Consider the following 18,171-nt stretch of genomic DNA (forward strand, 5'->3'; position numbering starts at 1 on the left):
GCTTTAATTATTGCTTTTCACAAGTGCAGAAGTGGGAGGAGCTGAAGGTGACCCTGGTGTCAGCAATGGACATTTTGTTCAGTATGTGTTCAGCTCGGGTTTATAATTAAAGTTGTATTAGTTGGCAGGCATTTATCATTAGAGTTTAGCAGCTGCAAGATTGTAGAATTTTCCCCCTTTATGGACGTGAAGATCAATTAATAGGGGGAGCGAGAAAGGGAAGGTGATGAGATGATCTGAACAAAGGGGGAAATTTTACATAAATTGGGCCAGATCCTGAGCAGGTGCAAGTCTGAATGGCTTCACTAATTTAAAATATAATTATAGGCTTGTATATTGTTCTTGTAATTCTAGTTTTCTGATTTAAATCAGATGGGCCATAGCCCTTACTGGAGTAAAACACTGAAGTCAAGGGGAATTTTGCCCTAATAAAAGACTGGGATTTGGCTCACGATATGAGAGACTCCTGACCCGTTTTGTTTTTACACTGAAATATGTGGGTTTGGGGCTTGATCTTGTTTGGCATGGTGTGTCCTCAACTCCTGTTGAGTCTGATTCTGTTCGCACTTACATTGGCTTTATAGTAGTGTCGCTCTTGGTTTCAGTTGAGCTACCCTTGATTTATAGCATTAGGCTCGTTGACTGGAGGCCCTCAGTGCTTTGCAGGATGGGACCTGGGGAAGAAGCTCAACCTTAAGGAGAAAGATGAAATTGTAAAGCAAATTTGTAAAGTGATGCTCAAACTTCGCCTTGTAGGGGAAGATTTTCAAAGGCACAGATGGTAAGTGCTTAATTCCTGTTGATTTTCAAAGACTGAAAATCATCCCTGTGAAGTCTCTTACTTTGAAAGGGAGTCATGTAGCTAACTCCCCATCCTCCATGCTGAAAATGTGTCTTTTCAAATTACTAAGGCACTACAAAGTAAATTTTGTACTTAAATATTCTGTTTTAGGGAAGAGGTAGAATAAATCATGCTAAAATAAGTGGTAACATTCTTCTTTGACCTTGCAAGAAATAGTATTTCTTGCAGAGTCTAAAAAATTCTTTAAGTGCACCAAATAATAGCTACAATAACGTCAGAAGAAATGCCAGCTCCTCTGCTAGAGACCCATCAACACTGCACTCCAGGTTTGTGTACATTCACTGGCCCCTCTGATTGTTCCTGTCTCTCTCCTAACTACTTCCATTCTTCTGAACAGGGACAGTACTGAAACTAAGAATGTAACCAAAACACATTATGCACAGGCAGAGAAAAAGAAAAACCTCTACATCAGGGTTCTCAACCTTTTTCTTTCTGGGGTCCCCCTACCATGCTATAAAAACTCCATGGTTCACCTGTGCCACAACAACTCTTTTTCTGCATATGCAGTAGATTAAAAGCCAGGGCTGGCATTAGGGGGTAGCAAGCTGGACAGCTGCCTGGGGCCCCACACAACAGGGGACCTGCAAAGCTAATTTGCTTGAGCTTCGGTTTCAACCTAGGGTGGTGGACCTCAGGCTTCAGTCTCAGACCCCAGTGAGTCTAACACCAGACCTGCTCTCTGATTTATTTTGGCAGGCCTCCTGAAACCTGCTTGCCCCCACCCCAGTGGGCTCCAGACCCTTGGTTGAGAACCACTGCTCTACAACACATGCAATTTTTTTTTCTGGTGCAACATAAACCACGAGAGAGATGTTTGAGTGGTTCATGTTTGTTGCCAAAACCAGCAGTTAAAAAAAATCTAGTTTGATAGTATCTAGAGCTTGAATGGACTCTTCTATAATACTTGGGCCTTCGTTTTTCCACTCAGACCAATGAAGTGAAATGAGCTTTAAAATTGCTTTCGGGAATTTACATCATTTTTATTGCACTGGTTTGATTTTTTTGGTATCAATTTCTAATGCTAATATGTCACTTTACATGATCTTGAATTGATTTGCAAATTAGATACCATTAACTCTGGCTGGAATAGAGACTGGGAATGGTTGAGTCATTACACTGCTTGAATCTATTTCCTTATGATAATTATCTTTACACCTCTTGTCAACTGTCTGTAATTGACCATCTTGATTATCACTACAAGTTTTTTTCCTGCTGATAACAGGTCATCTTAATTAATTAATTAGCCTCTTAGAGCTGGTATGGCATCTTCTCTGTATGTATATATATACAGTCTTCTTCTATGTTCCATTCTATGCATCCGATGAAGTGGGCTGTAACCCACGAAAGCGTATGCTCAAATAAATTTGTTAGTCTCTAAGGTGCCACAAGTACTCCTATTCTTTTTACGGATGCAGACTAACACGGCTGCTACTCTGAAACCTTTATATTTTGACATCACTAATGACCAAGTATCAGATTGTGAATCTGTCTTCTTATGCCAGGCTAACCAGTAGCCTGTGTAATAATCATTATTTGGGAAGTACATCCTGGAAATGTGCGTATGGATGCATGCGAGGAAGAAGCACAATGCATGCCATATTTGTGCTACGAGTCCTCATGGAAATATTAGGAGCGAAAAGACAGCACTTGGTGTTTGTGGACCTGAAGAAGGCATATGATCATTTACCAAGAGAACTAGTTTGGTGGCGTTTGTGGCAGAGAGCTGTGCCAGAAAGATATGTCCATCTTACCCAGGATATATATGATGGTGTGACTGTCATGGTCAAAACTAAATATATATAGAAGAGAATTTTCAGTAAATGTTGGCCTACATCAGGGATCAGCGTTGAGCCCCTTTTTGATTGTGGTTATCATGGAAGTGAGAATTTATGAAGGGAGCGGCCTTGGAATAGGTTTTCACTGATGACTTAGTGTGGTAGATATGTGTGGTAGATTGACAACTTTGAACTGGCAACATAGTTTTGAGCGGGGGGCCCAAGGCAGAAAGCCCGAGCCCCACTGCCCAGAGCCAAAGCCCTGGGCGTTGGCTTCAGCCCTGTGTGGTAGGATTTGGGGTTCAGCTTTATGCCCTGAGCCCCAGTGAGTCTAATGCTGGCCCTGGCAACCCCATTAAAATGAACTCACGATCCACTTTGGGGTCCCAACCCAAAGCTTGAAAACCACTGGCTTAGAGTAAACATTGCTTACAGACAGCCCCCGAACCTGAAGCAAATACTCACTAGCAACCACACAACAAAAACACTAACCCAGGAACCTATCCTTGCAACAAAGCCCATTGCCGACTCTATCCACATATCTATTCAGGGGACACCATCATAGGACCTAATCACATCAGTCACACTATCAGAGGCTCGGTCACCTGCACATCTACCAATGTGATATATGCCATCATCTGCCAGCAATGCCCCTCTGCCGAGTACATTGGCCAAACCAGACAGTCTCTGTGTAAAAGAATAAATGGACACAAATCAGACGTCAAGAATTATAACATTAAAAAACACAGTCGGAGAACACTTCAGTCTCCCTGGTCACTTGATTACAGACCTGAAAGTCGCAATATTACAACAAAAAAAACTTCAACTAGAGACTGATGAATTGGAATTAATTTGCAAACTAGACACCATTAAATTAGGCTTGAATAAAGACTGGGAGTGGATGGCTTATTACACAAAGTAAAACTATTTCTCCGTGCTTATTTCCCCTCTACTGTTACTCACACCTTCTTGTCAACTGTTGGAAATGCACCATCCCAATTATTGCTACAAAAGGTTTTTTTTCCTCCTGCTGATAGTAGCTCACCTTAACTGTTCACTCTTATTATAGTGTGTATGGCAACACCCATTTTTTCATGGTGTGTGTGTGTGCGCGTGTGCTGTTTTCCACTGCATGCATCCGATGAAATGGGTTTTAGCCCACAAAAGCTTATGCTCAAATAAATGTGTTAGTCTCTAAGGTGCCACAAGTACTCCTGTTCTTTTTGTTGTAAGACCGAGGCTTTGAAAACTGAGAGAGAAGAACTCTACCTGTGATATTCTTTATGGTGAGAGGTTAAAAGAGGGAAAAAATTTAAATACCTAGGGTCAGTGGTTGCTGATGATAGTGTCCTCATGAGTGATGCCTGGCGTTGTAGTACAGCTGCTTGGTACAAATGGTGGGAGATGACCCCAGTTTCTGTGACAAAAAGATGCCGATAAAGATAAAAAATTGAGTGTATAACACTGTAATTCAACCCATCTTAATGTACAGAACAGAGACTTGACAAGTCACAAGGAAGGAAATTAGTATGCTCTCCCCAGGGAAATGAAGATGTTGAGGTGGTCAGATGGTTGAACACTCCATGGGAGAAAATGAAATGAGGGGCCTAATACAGGTTGCCCCAGTTGAAGACAAGTTAAGGGAGCCTACGTTATGTTGGTATGGACACGTCCAACAGAGCCCCAAGAGTTATGATGCTTGGGCGGCTCGTGAAATGATTGTGGACAGAAGACAACCAAATGGGAAGACCAAAAACTTGGTATATGGAATCAGTATCAGTGGACCTTGGAAAGACCAATCAGCACAAATGCATGGCCTACTATCACGAGTTTTGGAAGAAAGCTATAAAAGTCGCTGATCCCAAATAGGGAAGTAGCAAGAAAGAAGAGGATGCCTTGATATCAGATAGCAACACAATCCACATAGTGCAGCAGTGTGTTTTGCTTAGAAGAATTATCTATCCTGTTGTGGGGGAATGTGCTGGAACATCAGTATTGATCAGAATCCTAGCCCAGGCAGAGTCTGGATCAGAGGTAGGGTGAAACTTCAGGCATTCAAGATTGGCTGTGTTTCTAAAAAGTTCTCTGAGAAAATTGTGTAGCCTCCTCTCACCACATATATTTGAAACTGCAGAAAATTCAGCTTCTTCCTTTTTGCATCCTCTCTTTCCTCTTACACATTGCTACCATTCCCCACTGTGTGCCCCACAACCTGATTCTGAGTCCACTGTATGGCCTCTATTACTATTGCATGTCGGGATTTTGCCTCTAAAACTATTGACTATTTAAGCCAGTGGTTCTCAGACTTATTTGATCACACCTCCCTTCTGCATATCTGTAGCCGTTTATGCCTCGACACAAGTACATATGCTGCTGTCCAGCCAAAGTGGAGAGCAGCGGCTGCTGGCCGGGGGCCCACTCTGAAGGCAGCACCACGTCAGCAGCAGCGCAGAAGTAACTCTTTTCACAGCAGACTTAGCGCCACCATTACTTCTGTGCTGCTGCTGCCACCCTGGGGCTGACAGCTGGAGCCCCACCGGCACGTCCATGTGAGGGATTTGGGTAGGGAGGAAGGAGAGCCTGAGCCCAGGTGAGGGACTGAGTGGTGGGGAAGCAGAGCCCGAGCTGCCTCCCAGTGAGGGATTGAGTTGGGGAGAAAAGCCCATGCAGGGGGCTCTGGCTGTCCCCTTTATCCTCTCCCCACACCTCCCGACTGTGCATGGCCTTCCTGCACAATCCCCAGCCACCCAGGACTGACAGTCAGAGCAAAAGAAAGAAAGAACAAACACAGGTCGTGCCTCTCTTTGAAGGCACACCCCGTAGTTTGAGAACCGCTGATCTAAACACGTCTTTCATTAGATGGGCCTTAAACGTCTGTACCTTGGAAATTCTCATTGCACTACTGGAGCAGTATCAAATAAATAGCGTACCAGGTGTGTGCGCTTTGGTAATCAGGACTTTAGTCTATACTTTAAAATTGCATTTTCCATCCCTTTGTTCTTGCAGCAGAACCCAGACAGTAAGGTCCCAATGGTGGAGAGTCCAGCTGAATTGCTGGTTGGGGGGAAGGGGGAATGCTATTCAGCATCTCTCTCAGAAGTCCCCGTCAGCAGACGACTCTGTAGTCCAGCCATGGTTTACGGCTGACTCTTTCTGGCAGAACTCCTGGCATATGAATGTAGCCATATTGCTGTCTACTCTCCCCTGAGTGCAGAGTCCCCTTAGATGCCAAGAAGGAGTTCTGCAATTTTAATTCTGAAGGGTAGTTAGTTTCGTTGTTTATCATGGCACTGAAAAACAGAGAGCTAGTGGAGCCAGTACTGTTTGTTGAATGTGGTGATAGTATCCTGTTATCCTACTTAGGGATGGCACTCGGGTTTTCCTCCTGATGATTTAATGATTGTGATCAATGTGCAGCTTGAAGGAACAATTTTCTGGGCTTTTTCTTATTGACTGAGCAAGATTGGCAAGTCTCATTTGATGGTATAAGGTGTTTTTTCTGTATCCAGTTCTAAAGCTGAGTAGCTACCCATCTATCCTGGAGTAGTTAGTTTTGGCAATAAAAAAAAGAAAGTTAAATGATTATTGGCAATCTGCTCTTCAGCAATTGAAGGAGGCAAACACGCTGAGGGTATAATTTGTCAGTACAGTTCTGTTCTGCAGAGGTGGCCAGAGAAAACGTAACTTTTGAGGAAAATTTGGCCCTGTGCTACTTTCTTCATTCAGTAGGGTACTCTGGTCCACAGAATCTGTGGGTTCAAACACGCAGTGCTCCATCTGGATCTGAGTAGTCATGATGGGGTCTGGAGTCCCCACAAGCCACACCTCCAAACTAGAAGTTGGGAACAACTGAAACCTACTGTTCTAAGCAAAATTATGCACAACCCTCAGTCCCCTTAGTGAAGAGGGTCAGAAAATCCTGACCTCAACCCAAGCATATTATTATTTGAACTATGTTATTTTCGACAATCAACTCTCATGATTAAAGCAAAAGGAATCAGGAATTCTGGGCTCTATCACCTATCCTGCTCTGACTTGCTGAGTAACCATGCACAAGTTACTTATACTCTCTACCTATTTTTTCCTGGCTGTAAAATGGGTATAATATCTACCTCAAATGGTTGTGGGTCACACTTAATTCTCTAAGCAGTTTGGGCCTGGTCCAAATGTCCGTGGAAGGACTCCCATTGAGATCAGATGACAATTTTCAGTCTTTCAAGTATTATATCATATTTGGATGTATTTGGCTTTTGTTTTCTTTGTATAAAGTGTGCCATATAGAAAATAAAAGTGTGTTCCTGGGGCATAGCTGATAAGGCTTATAAAAGAAGGTTCTGGTGAGTGAGTCCCCTCAACCTGTTCTAAAATTAAGTCTGCATACTGTGCAGAGTCCAAAACTCTGCTCTCTGCTGACTTCATTAACTAAAAGCAATAAGAAAGTTCAGCCTTCTCCCCTGGCTTGGCTGCTTCTAGGATGTCTCTCCCCTCTTTGCAGTGCTACTCACACCTCACTTTTATCCAGGCATGGATAAATGGCCGGAAGCTGAAGGTAGACAAAGTCTGATAAGAAATAAGATGCACATTTTTAAACAGTGAGTGCAATCAGTCTTTGGATCAACTTACTAGGGATGTGGTGTATTCTGTTACTTAAAATCTTTAAAAGCAAGATTTTGATGTCTTTCTAAAAGATCTGCTATAGCTCAAACAAGTCATGGGCTTGATGCAGGGAGCACTTGGTGATATTCTATGCAGGAGGTCAGACTAGAGGAAAATAAGGGTGTTTTCTCACCTTACAATCTATTAATAATAGAATGGGCATGTTCCCAACTGGGCCAGCACATTATGCATCTGTGGCACTTTATGGAAGGTCAGCATAGCAGACGCCGTACGGTACAGATGAGGCAAATTTGCAAACCTGGCATACAATTCAAGCAGTAACTTTTCAAACAATGAGATGTTTTAAGCTCTGGTGTCCCAGAATTAAGCTATGGTATGTACACAAAGGGGGCAGGAATAGACATAGAAGGTTTATTTGATTTGTTTCTTTGGATCCATCTTGCTGGCAACTTGTTAGATGCTAAAGCTGCGTGTTGGCCTAGAACCTCCCGCGTAACTTGTCTCATTTGTTGGGCATGCAGAAAAACCTCAAGATTGGCTTAACGTGCCACACAGGCACACATCCTGCAATGAATGTGTGCACAGTTCTCAAAGTGATTACAGGTTTCTGTTATGCTTTCTCCATCTGCCTGAATGGACAGTTGCCTGCCAGGGTAAATAGGTACCATTTCAAATGCACTAACACCAGCCCATCTGTAAGGGTTTGCACTAAAAAAGCATAATCGGTTGTTTAGCTTCACTGTGGTAACTCTTATCTTCCAAAATACTGCCCTTTGCAAGTTGAGTGGTGGAGATTTAAGGGAGAATGTGTGCAGGGGGTGTTGTGGGGGGGAGGTAATTGGAAGACTTCTCAATGTGCTTCTTCTTTTTAGTTCCTGTATCTATACCTTATTCCTCCTTTATAGCTTCTAAACAAAGGCAGGAAAGATTACTTCTTGCTCCCCTCCTTTCTACTTTAGAAAGTGTAGTGAGACCAGAAAGGCATGCTTGGCTTTTTCTAGGATTGTCATGTTGCCCTCTATATCAATAGCTGATTAGAAATAAAAGGCTAATTACATTTTCCCCCATACCACTTGTTAGTTATCTGAAATTAACCCAAATTTATACTCCTCTTCAGCTGATTTAGGCTTCCATAAGGATAGAATACTGCTAGACTTAATCTTTTAAATAATCCTCATGGGCTGTGAAAACCAAAACAGGTTTACCAATTGTGCCTGCCAGTGGTGCTTACCTGTTGTGCACCTTTCCCCCCCCTAGCATTGTCTGGGGAGGAAGCCAAAGATTAATCTGTTTTATAACAAAACAGGAGTTAGAAAAGATGTTACCACTGTCTTGATTGGGAGGCAGACAGGACACACTTTGTGGAATAATACATAAGTGATACCTTAGGTAATCAGGCAGGAGACCAAGTATCTATAGCAACCAAAGTACAGTTTTCTCACAACAGGTGCATGCCCTGGATTGTATGTTTTGTACTTTTATACGTTTCTATACTTGACTTTGACAGCAAATAATGAGACTGGCCACTCAGGACCAGCCATTCATTAACTCATGCAATTGTGGGGCAGAGTTTCTCTCAATCATGTCCATTCTTCCAGTGAAAACAGTTTAAAAAAAATAATCAGGAAGTCTCTGTACTTTTCCAACATGAATGTTTGAGCGTTACTGATTTGGCAATTTTTGGCCAACAAAGTAAAGGGAAGATCTTCAAGACAGGAGGGCAAGAGGCAGTTTTCTAGATAGCAGATAACACTCTGGCATCCCCCTCAATAGTCAGGAGTTCTTTTCTGTCACATAGGGAGCATCTCTCACTGCTTGGGCTCTAGGTTATATTAGAACTCCTTTAATAACAAAAAGGAGAGGGGATCTCACCAAAATGAAGCTGTCACAAAGATATTCTTAAGATTATGTAGATTGACTAAACATTTCTTTTACCTGCTTATTAGCACTCTAAGCAAAGTTATGCAACCTCATATTACATTGAATTCCTTGCCATTTAGGCTTATGAATGTGTATATTTAAAGAAAGATGGGATATGCATTTCTAATAAAATAGACAGTTACAACACAGACTTCAAAAGGGTACTTTTGGTGCAAATTCTGAAAAGGCAGAATAGTTAAACTTGAAAGAAAATCAGCAGTGTGCTTCAGAACTGAATAGAGCCATGCACAAATTCAAGTTCATTAAATCAATTACTGTAATGACCTAGGTCTTTGCTTTGTCCTAACAAGAATACTTATTAACTGGGCTCCATCCACCCACGTATTTGGAACTCGTTTTCAACATGTCATTTGAAAAATGATCTTAACATGTATTTTACTATTATAGCGATTTGTGGTTGTTTGCTCTGAGCAGTCGTCATTCTAGAGTTCAGTTCACTTGTTCTGACAGAGCAACCACAAACTCTGTTTTGGAATTCAGATTATTTCCCCAAGACTGACATACAAGTCACCATTTGGTTTTTTGGAGTGATGGGTTAGAGATGATGATAACTAATCCATTTCTACTGATCCGTTGCAGACTACAGTAATTGACTATGTGAAGCCATCAGACCTCAAAAAGGACATGAATGAGACCTTCAAGGAGAAGTTCCCTCACATCAAGTTAACCCTCAGTAAAATAAGAAGGTACTGGGCAGAATGACACGTGATTTAAGCCTGCCACAGCATGCAACTACACTCACATTTTAATGGAATTGTTGTTGCCATTGTACATTACATTAAGGAAATCACAATAGTAATTGATTTTCAGAAACAATGACCTTCAAAGGCACAGAATAAATCAGGCGCTTGCTTTGACTTGTGAGCGGAGTAAATAAGAGAGGGAAATCGGAGAGTCTGTTTCTGGATGTAGCATTCTTGCACATTTAAAAAAACACCTAAAGGGAGGATGGATGTGAGCTGAACAGCCACTATATTATGAGGTCCATGACAAGGACAGAAAATCTCAGAGCTCATGGTACTAAAAGCTTAGTCAGACTTTGAGGAAAGGGGAGATTAGATTCTGTGTGTCCCTGAATAATGCAGCTACAGGGTAGGATCGGGTTAGGAAATGTTGAGATAACAGACTGTGATAGATATTACCCAGCACTTACCATTTTATAGATAGGGTTTCCCTTCTATTCAGCGTTGCAGTGAAGATGTAATATGGAATTGGTGCTTATACCATAATTTCCAACACAGCAGGCTAGAACTATGACTTCACCTTCGGATGCAGCTGAAGGAGCTGCTCATTTAAGAGGGAAACACTTTCATTTTAACCTTCAAATTATTATTATTTGCAGGTCCCCAGAGTGTACTTGATGCTTTGCAGAAGTAACTAGGGAAGCAGTACTGGACTAGTTTGAAGAGCTTACCAATTAAATGTGACAGGATACGAAATGTGTCCGACAGAAAAGAGGAAAGGACAGGACAATGATTACAATAATTTGAGCACAGCTATTCAGTAAGGCACATGTATCTTAATGGTCCTGCTACATCATTTTTAGTGATTTGCTTCTCATAGCTGAAACGCCAGAGTGAATATTTATTGGGGGATTTGATTTATATTAGATAATAGCAAATAGAAACAGAAAATACCAACCATGTAAATTGCATTCCCACACTCACCCACCTCCTGTTTGCTTGCTCATGAAAGTCCCTCATCAGAAAGTTGTTTTAAAAGAATGCGTCTCTTGCTTTAATCTGTGAATTCCGGATCAGCTCACACGGCATGTCTATCTCTGCGTTCTCTTTTCTCAGCCTCAAGCGAGAGATGCGCAAACTAGCTCAAGAAGAGTGTGGTTTTGAGGAGCCCACTGTGGCCATGGCCTTTGTCTACTTTGAGAAGCTTGCTCTCAAAGGGAAACTAAACAAGCAGAACAGAAAGCTTTGTGCTGGAGCATGTGTCCTACTAGCAGCCAAAATTGGCAGTGACCTCAGAAAACATGAAGTTAAACATCTTATAGATGTAAGTATCCTTTGGCCACTAGTATTTTCCACAGCAGAAGTTCCCAAACTGTGGTTCTCAGAGCCAGATAACAACATGGTCTTGGCAGTCCTCGTGGCTTCCAGTTCCTAAACCAGATTCAAAGACAACAACTAAATATGTCCTTAATATACGTTGTATGTGTGCATGCACATGCAATTGTGACAGTTGCACCAAGGAAATTACTTGATCACAAGAGGAAGGGCGTGGTCAGTGCAGTCATAACTGGCTGGGAAGCAACAATGAGTCCTGTGGCACCTTATAGACTAACAGATGTATTGAAGCATAAGCTTTCGTGGGTGACATATCCACTTCACCCACGGAAGTTTATGCTACAATACATCTGTTAGTCTATAAGGTGCCACAGGACTCTTTGTTGCTTTGTACAGATCCAGACTAACATGGCTACCCCTCTGATACTTGGCTGGGAAGGTTAATCAATAGGATGAATGGCTGGGAGGTCTCCACGAGACCTAAAGACAACATAGTGTGCCTGATAAAGAAGTTTGAGAATTCCCTAATCCTCTAACTCTGGTTTTATTCAGCAAATTCAGTTTTCAGGTGATAGAACACTATTTCCATCACAGCATTTCATGCGTGAATCACCTTCTCCAGAGTAAAATATTTTGTCCTCTGACCCTTTCCATAACTAGGTTTTAATTAAATAAGAGAGGGAAGAAAATGTTCTAAGGCTCTGATTCAGCAACTACTTAAATGCTGAGCTTGTATAACTGCAGAAGAGCTGAGCTAGATATTATTGGCCAGATCCTTGGCTTCAGCCAATTAATACATGCTGCTTGACCCAAGGGAATTCAGGAGCAGGGGGGCAAAGTGACTTAAACTGCCTTTTATGCCAGATTCGGAACACGAATGGTATGGCTACATTTGGAATTTCAAAGCGCTGCCCCGGCAGCGCTGCGGGAACGCTGCTGCGGCAGCGCTTTGAAGTGTGAGTGTAGTCAGAGCGGCAGGCTGGGAGAGAGCTCTCCCAGCGCTGCATGTAAACCACATCCCTTACGGGTGTAGCGTGCAGCGCTGGGAGCCGCGCTCCCAGCGCTGCTGCCCTGATTACACTGACGCTTTACAGCGCTGTATCTTGCAGCGCTCAGAGGGGTGTTTTTTCACACCCCAGTTGCAGCGCTGTTGAGCTGGTTTGGCAGTCCACTTAAATTAGAATAGCCTCAGGGCAGCTGAAAGAAAGGACTGCTGCAGCAGCTGAAGATCTGGTCCTCAGATGACTACCCCTCTGACTGAGTAGATACTAAGCTTCCCTTCAGGCTTGGTTGTTCACGCTATCATCAAAGTGTCTACCACAGAGGTCAACAAAAAGTGAAACGGGCAGGTCAGAAGTGGAAAAAAATTAAACCCCAAAACAATTGACTTCATTCTACTAGTGTACAAGTCCAAAAGAAACAGCAGAACAGACAAATTATAGCAGAAAGCCACCTATGAAACCAGTATCTTCTCCCCTTGGGGGTAGTTCAGCTTCCATTCTTCACTGTTCGATTATTGTTACAGATGTCACCTTGTGCCTCTGAGGTATTAAGAGGCTCAAACAGATCTAATATTAATATGGGAATAATTTTTTTAAAATTCCCTTTTCTCCCCAGAATAGCGTGGTACAACATACCGTCTCAAATCACAACAAAAAAACCACAGTCACCAGCTGAGGACCCCCTCTTGTGAATAGATGTAATTAATAAATCATCTGGCAGATGTGGTTATTCTGTTAGGGAAGTCCCTACCATTTGTGTCAAGCTTTTGAGAGGGAGTGTCAGGGTCTGGTTCCCACCTTGAACTTTAGCATCCAGAAAGTGGGGACCAGCCTGTTTCCTTCTAAGCTTAATTCCTAGCTTAGATCTTATCACACTGCCACCAACCCAAAATATAGTGTTTGGGTACACGCCCTGTCCCCCAAAACCTTTCCTGGGGAACCCAAGACCTAAACCCCCTGGGTCTTAAAACAAAGGGAAATAAACCATTTCCCCCTCCTCCTTTCTTCCTCCCAGATTTTCCCCTCCCTGGGTTACACTGGGAGATCACTGTGATTCAACCTTCTTGAATCTTAAAACAGAGAGGAAATTCACCTCCCCCGCCCCTTCTCTCCCCATCTCAGACTCTCCCTGAGTGAGAGAGACAGTGATCCTAACACAGAGAGAAATTAACCTTTCCCTCCCCCTTCTCTCCTTTCCCCCGACCAGTCCCTGATGAGTCTAGACCCCGTCCCCTGGGGTCTCACACAAGAATAAAAAAAAAACAATCAGGTTCTTAAAAGAAAAGCTTTTAATTAAAGAAAGAAAAAAGTAAAAATTATCTCTGTAAAATCAAGATGGAAAATGTTACAGGGTCTTTCAGCTTCACCTAGACCAGAGGGACTCCCCCTCCCAGCCTAAGTATACAAGTTACAGCAAACAGAGTTAAAATCCTTCCAGCAAAATACGCATTTGCAATAAAGAAAACAAACAAATGCCTAATCCGCCTGCTATCTAGTACTTACAATATTGAATAGAAGAGACTTTTTCAGAAAGATTAGAGAGCCTGTATACATGTCTGGTCCCTCTCAGATCCCAGAGAAAACAGAGAACAAAGAAAACAGCACAAAACAAAGACTTCCCTCCACCCAGATTTGAAAGTATCTTATCTCCCGATTGGTTCTTTGGTCAGGTGTCAGCCAGGTTCACAGAGCTTGTTAACCTTTTACAGGTAAAAGAAACATTAACCCTTAACTCTTTGTTTATGACAGGAGTATGAGAGAGCAGTTGTGCCTTACCTCCCTCAGAACCTGATCTGATAGTTGTTCATGACTCAATAGTCACTGGAAGAAAACCAGATTTAGTTTTTCTGCTAAAAGAAAAATGGAAGGAATGAAAATGCCACTTGTGCATCATCTATGGCTTATTTAAAAAACCCACTTGTTGCGGTGCGTTTCGTGAAGTGAACAAACCAGCCTTCTAGTAAGAAATTAGTATAATTTGTTGGTTCTGATAGCTGGTTGCCTACTGACCAGTTTGATTGCTTGACGTGCACAGATCCTGAGTGGCATGTTCAGATCAGTTTAGTAGGAACACTTTTTTCAGTAATGTTGTCATTACGAGAAAAAAATATAGTGTTCTGATTTGAGAAACTGGAGTATACCTATTAGGCACAGGCCCAAGTGATGGTGCAGAGCCACATTGCCTCAGGGACAGTTCTGGGAGACATTGTGCACTCCCAAAGGGGAGCCAGAGTTTGCTCTTCCACTCATGGCCAGCCAGCTCTTTTAACCAGTACAGAGAAGGATACAGGCCTTTGGGCCCCTCTGCTGCTTCTCTGCTGCTTTTGGAATGGCTTGTGCCTGCTGGAGCACTACCAGAGGAGCAGTCCCTCACTCAGGAGTGCAGAGGGACTGAAGTTACAGATGGCCTCTGCACTGGTGGCACAGCTCCTGGCATTCTCCCATGACGCAAAGGCCAACCCAAATCTGTTCCATGGCTAGCAAGATCCAGTACTAGGTAATGCAAATGTCCCAGCTCTCTCTCTCTCTCTCTCTCCAAAACTAGACTTCAATAGGCAGTAAGTTTGAGTGAGAGCAGAATGTTTACTGGTAAATATTTGAGTATTGCCACCAGTAAGACGATATAAGAAACTGGTATTCTAATGCCCTAAGACTTCTGGTTTTGTTTTGTTTTTTTTAAACTTGTTTGTGTTACAGAAACTGGAAGAGAAGTTCCGACTGAACAGGCGAGAGCTGATAGCCTTCGAATTTCCAGTGTTAGTGGCCTTGGAATTTGCTCTACATCTGCCTGAACATGAAGTGATGCCACATTATAGACGTTTGATCCAGAATTCCTAGCACAGGCTACCCTTCCGAGAAGGGGTCTTAAGACTGTTTCTATTCAGCATTATCAAGCTGCAGTTACTACTGGAAATGCAAAAATAAGACTTAATACCAAACTTCTTTCTCTCCAAATACACAATTTTTCAGACAGCATATTGGGAACACTGCATGGAGTTTCCTAAGATTCTCAGACTAAAATGAATTCATGTAGTGTTTATTACTCAGAGCAGGTGCAGAATGAGATGCGTATATTGATGAAGAACTAACAACTGATGCCGGAACTGGGGGGAAACAGACTCTTACCACAGGGACAAAAGGAGTAAAATTTGTTATCCATATCAGTCATGCAAGAACAAAAATTAAATGACAGCCTCCATTCCCATCTGTCTTACAATCACCTGTACACTTTGCAAGCGAGTCAAGTGCATTCTTGTAGTGCTCTGCTACAGACTTGCTCTGACTTACAAAATGACTTATTAACGTTGTGGAAAAGCTTTTAAAAAGATATCTTCACTGTGTCAAAAAGAGCGTGCCAATTTATTTTTGTAACTGCTATTGGAAGTGCACTTTTTCCTGTGGGGTGCCTGTGTGTGTGACGTTGATTTGGTTTTGGTCCACGTGGGCTGGTTTGGCTATTTGAGAGGATGTTATTTACTGAGGCTGAAGACCAAGGGGACTTTCCGTGTTTACTTCTTGAAAACATAACTACTGGAAAAGTAGTAAATGGGATCATTTTTGGACTCTTGTTTTTTATCCCTGATTTTTCAACATCTTTTACCTTTCTGAAGATTACACTACTACTGCAAGAGATGAATCAGCAGCTGACCATATGTTTTAAGTCTTGTATATGGTAAAGACGAAAGCATTTAGTTCGTGATTTACATGTAATAGTTTTTAAAATGTCTTGTGTTAAGCCACATGCATATTTTTAACCTTTGCACTTTTCCCACTGTGGAGATGGTTGGACTTGCACTTTGTAGTGTTGTATTTCTGTGCTCTATGTTAGAGTGCATAAGCAGCACATTTATTGTGCTACATCTTAAACAGTATTTTATAAAATCAAGAGTAGGGCTGAGCAGTATAACTGGTGTCTTAAGGCTTTGATAGGGGAGATGCCTCATGTTGGTAAATTTTAGTTTTTAAATATAATTGACTGCAAAATGTAATCAATGGCCATTTAAATTGTTACAGTCCAGTACCTTTATAGACATTGCAGTACTGGAGTTTTACCAGTTTGTTTCCTGCAATTTACAAGGTTCTGGCTGGACAACCAGAAAAGCTGGACAGAATCACTCTAGCTCTCCAGCATTATACATGCTATGCTCACATGCTGAAGGATGTGTATTAGAGTAAAGAATTAAAATATTTTTATATATCTATAACCTACTCCAATTGCTGATTCACTTGATCCCCATCATGCCTGAAACAAACTCCAATAAAATCAAATACTTAACCTCTGTGGTGTATAAAAATTAATCTGAAAACAAATCTCAGTTAGGAAACTCCAACTGCAGCTTTATCTCTCTATGTTGGAGAGGGTTTGTTCATGGTATGGAAATGACAAAGGAGTGGGGAGAAGGAGTGGAACAAACAAAGATATAAACACACTAATCTTTGCTTTCAATTTGATGTTTTCCTCAGCTATATCAGGAATCACCTCAGTCAAAGGTTCTAACAGAAATGTGAACTCAGTCTTTTTTGTAGCCCTATCCCTTTAATCCTAGCGTGGCAACAACAGCAGATGCCTGAAAGATTCCTTTGTAGAATGTGGAAAGGTTGTGGAAAAAGAGTTTGGATGAATGGGAATTTTGTTGCTCCTTCTCTATTTTAAACGGGTTACTTACAAAGTATCTCAAAACTACAATTAAACCTCCTCTCTGTATACTTTTGTTTTTATATACTGTAATTAGGTTCCAATCTGATTTGGAGGGTGGGGGAGGAGAGAGAATGACATGGTGCCTCCAATCCCAGCATTGCTCATTCACTGGAAAGACATGGCACTAGGTTCTCTCATCAGATGTGCTACTGTTCCTTGATTCTGCCAGCCTGCTCCATTCTTCGAAGGAGGCAAAGGACTGAAGAATGCAAAAGGCCTGTGCAGCATTTCTTTTGTAATGATTACATTTCAATACCCTGCCTGTTTAGTCATGTAGCAGAAGAACAGTGTCACATGCACAGGTTCACAAACCAAAACACAGCTGGCATGTCTAAAATTAGTCCTTCCAGCCTTGTCCACGTATTTTTAATTTAAATCGTGTGTAAATTCCAGCTTTTTTCATTAAAGAGCTTTGTTATTAATAATGGGACTGTCTACAAATATAAGGAAGTCTTAACTGTGTATAAAACTTCATTTGCCTTGAGTTTGGTTTTCATATTGCTTTATAGTTTGGCTGGGAGAAAGGGTATCATAACTGCAAAAGACTGAAGGATGACAGATGTTTTTTAATTATACTCTCATGTCTATTGTCTTCGCTAATGCTCTCCAGCCCGGATCTACAGTTTACATAGGTTTCTGGGATCAAATCTGATTGCTGGAGACTTTCTGCTTTTATTTGGAATAATGTTCAGCTACAGTTTGAATGTTGAATAAATATTTAAAAGATAAAAATGTTGCACTGTTCACTTAGGAACATAAAAAGCCATATTGATACTAAACATCAAAGGACCAAGCTTGGTCAGTAGAATGATTGTTAGGATAGTATTTCTCCTCTCTCTCCAGGCCTGTGAAAACACAAGCTGAAGTGATAAATCTGCACCAAACAAAAAATGATGATTGTTTGCCTTTGTCTTGTATGGAAATGACGGTTGATTTACAAAATTTTAGTTTTGAATTAAAGTGGATCAGGAAATAGTTCATTCTATATCATTCATAATATTTTGAAATTATGTAACACTTTACCATACAGAGGTTTAAATAAATAAAAAAGCAGCTATGTTCCCCCAGTAACAGCAAGTAAAACTATTCAGTGCTATCACTTGTGTGTTGGAGAGGGTTTTTTATTGTTGTCGTCTTTCTCTGGGACATAGAAAGCTGCTTACTACTGTTGCCATTTTTAACTATATTTATGATTTATACAAACTGAATTTTCTATAACTTCTATAACTTGCAAGAAGAAGGGGGGGAAAAAGCAGTT

The 18,171-nt window shown here is 41.6% G+C and overlaps 1 protein-coding gene across 1 annotated transcript in view; it reads left to right on the top strand.

Annotated features, from left to right (window-relative positions):
• CABLES1 (Cdk5 and Abl enzyme substrate 1) overlaps positions 1-17,889 on the top strand; it is a 124,501-nt gene extending 106,612 nt beyond the window's left edge. The window contains exons 8-10 of the mRNA XM_030552912.1: positions 9,775-9,881; positions 10,995-11,202; positions 14,912-17,889. Coding sequence (XP_030408772.1) covers positions 9,775-9,881; positions 10,995-11,202; positions 14,912-15,052 — 456 coding nt within the window. The 3' untranslated portion in view covers positions 15,053-17,889. The remainder of the gene's footprint in view (positions 1-9,774; positions 9,882-10,994; positions 11,203-14,911) is intronic.
• Positions 17,890-18,171: the final 282 nt, after the last annotated feature.

This window comes from Gopherus evgoodei, chromosome 2 (genome assembly GCF_007399415.2).
Source record: "Gopherus evgoodei ecotype Sinaloan lineage chromosome 2, rGopEvg1_v1.p, whole genome shotgun sequence".
Taxonomy (NCBI): Eukaryota; Metazoa; Chordata; order Testudines; family Testudinidae; genus Gopherus; species Gopherus evgoodei.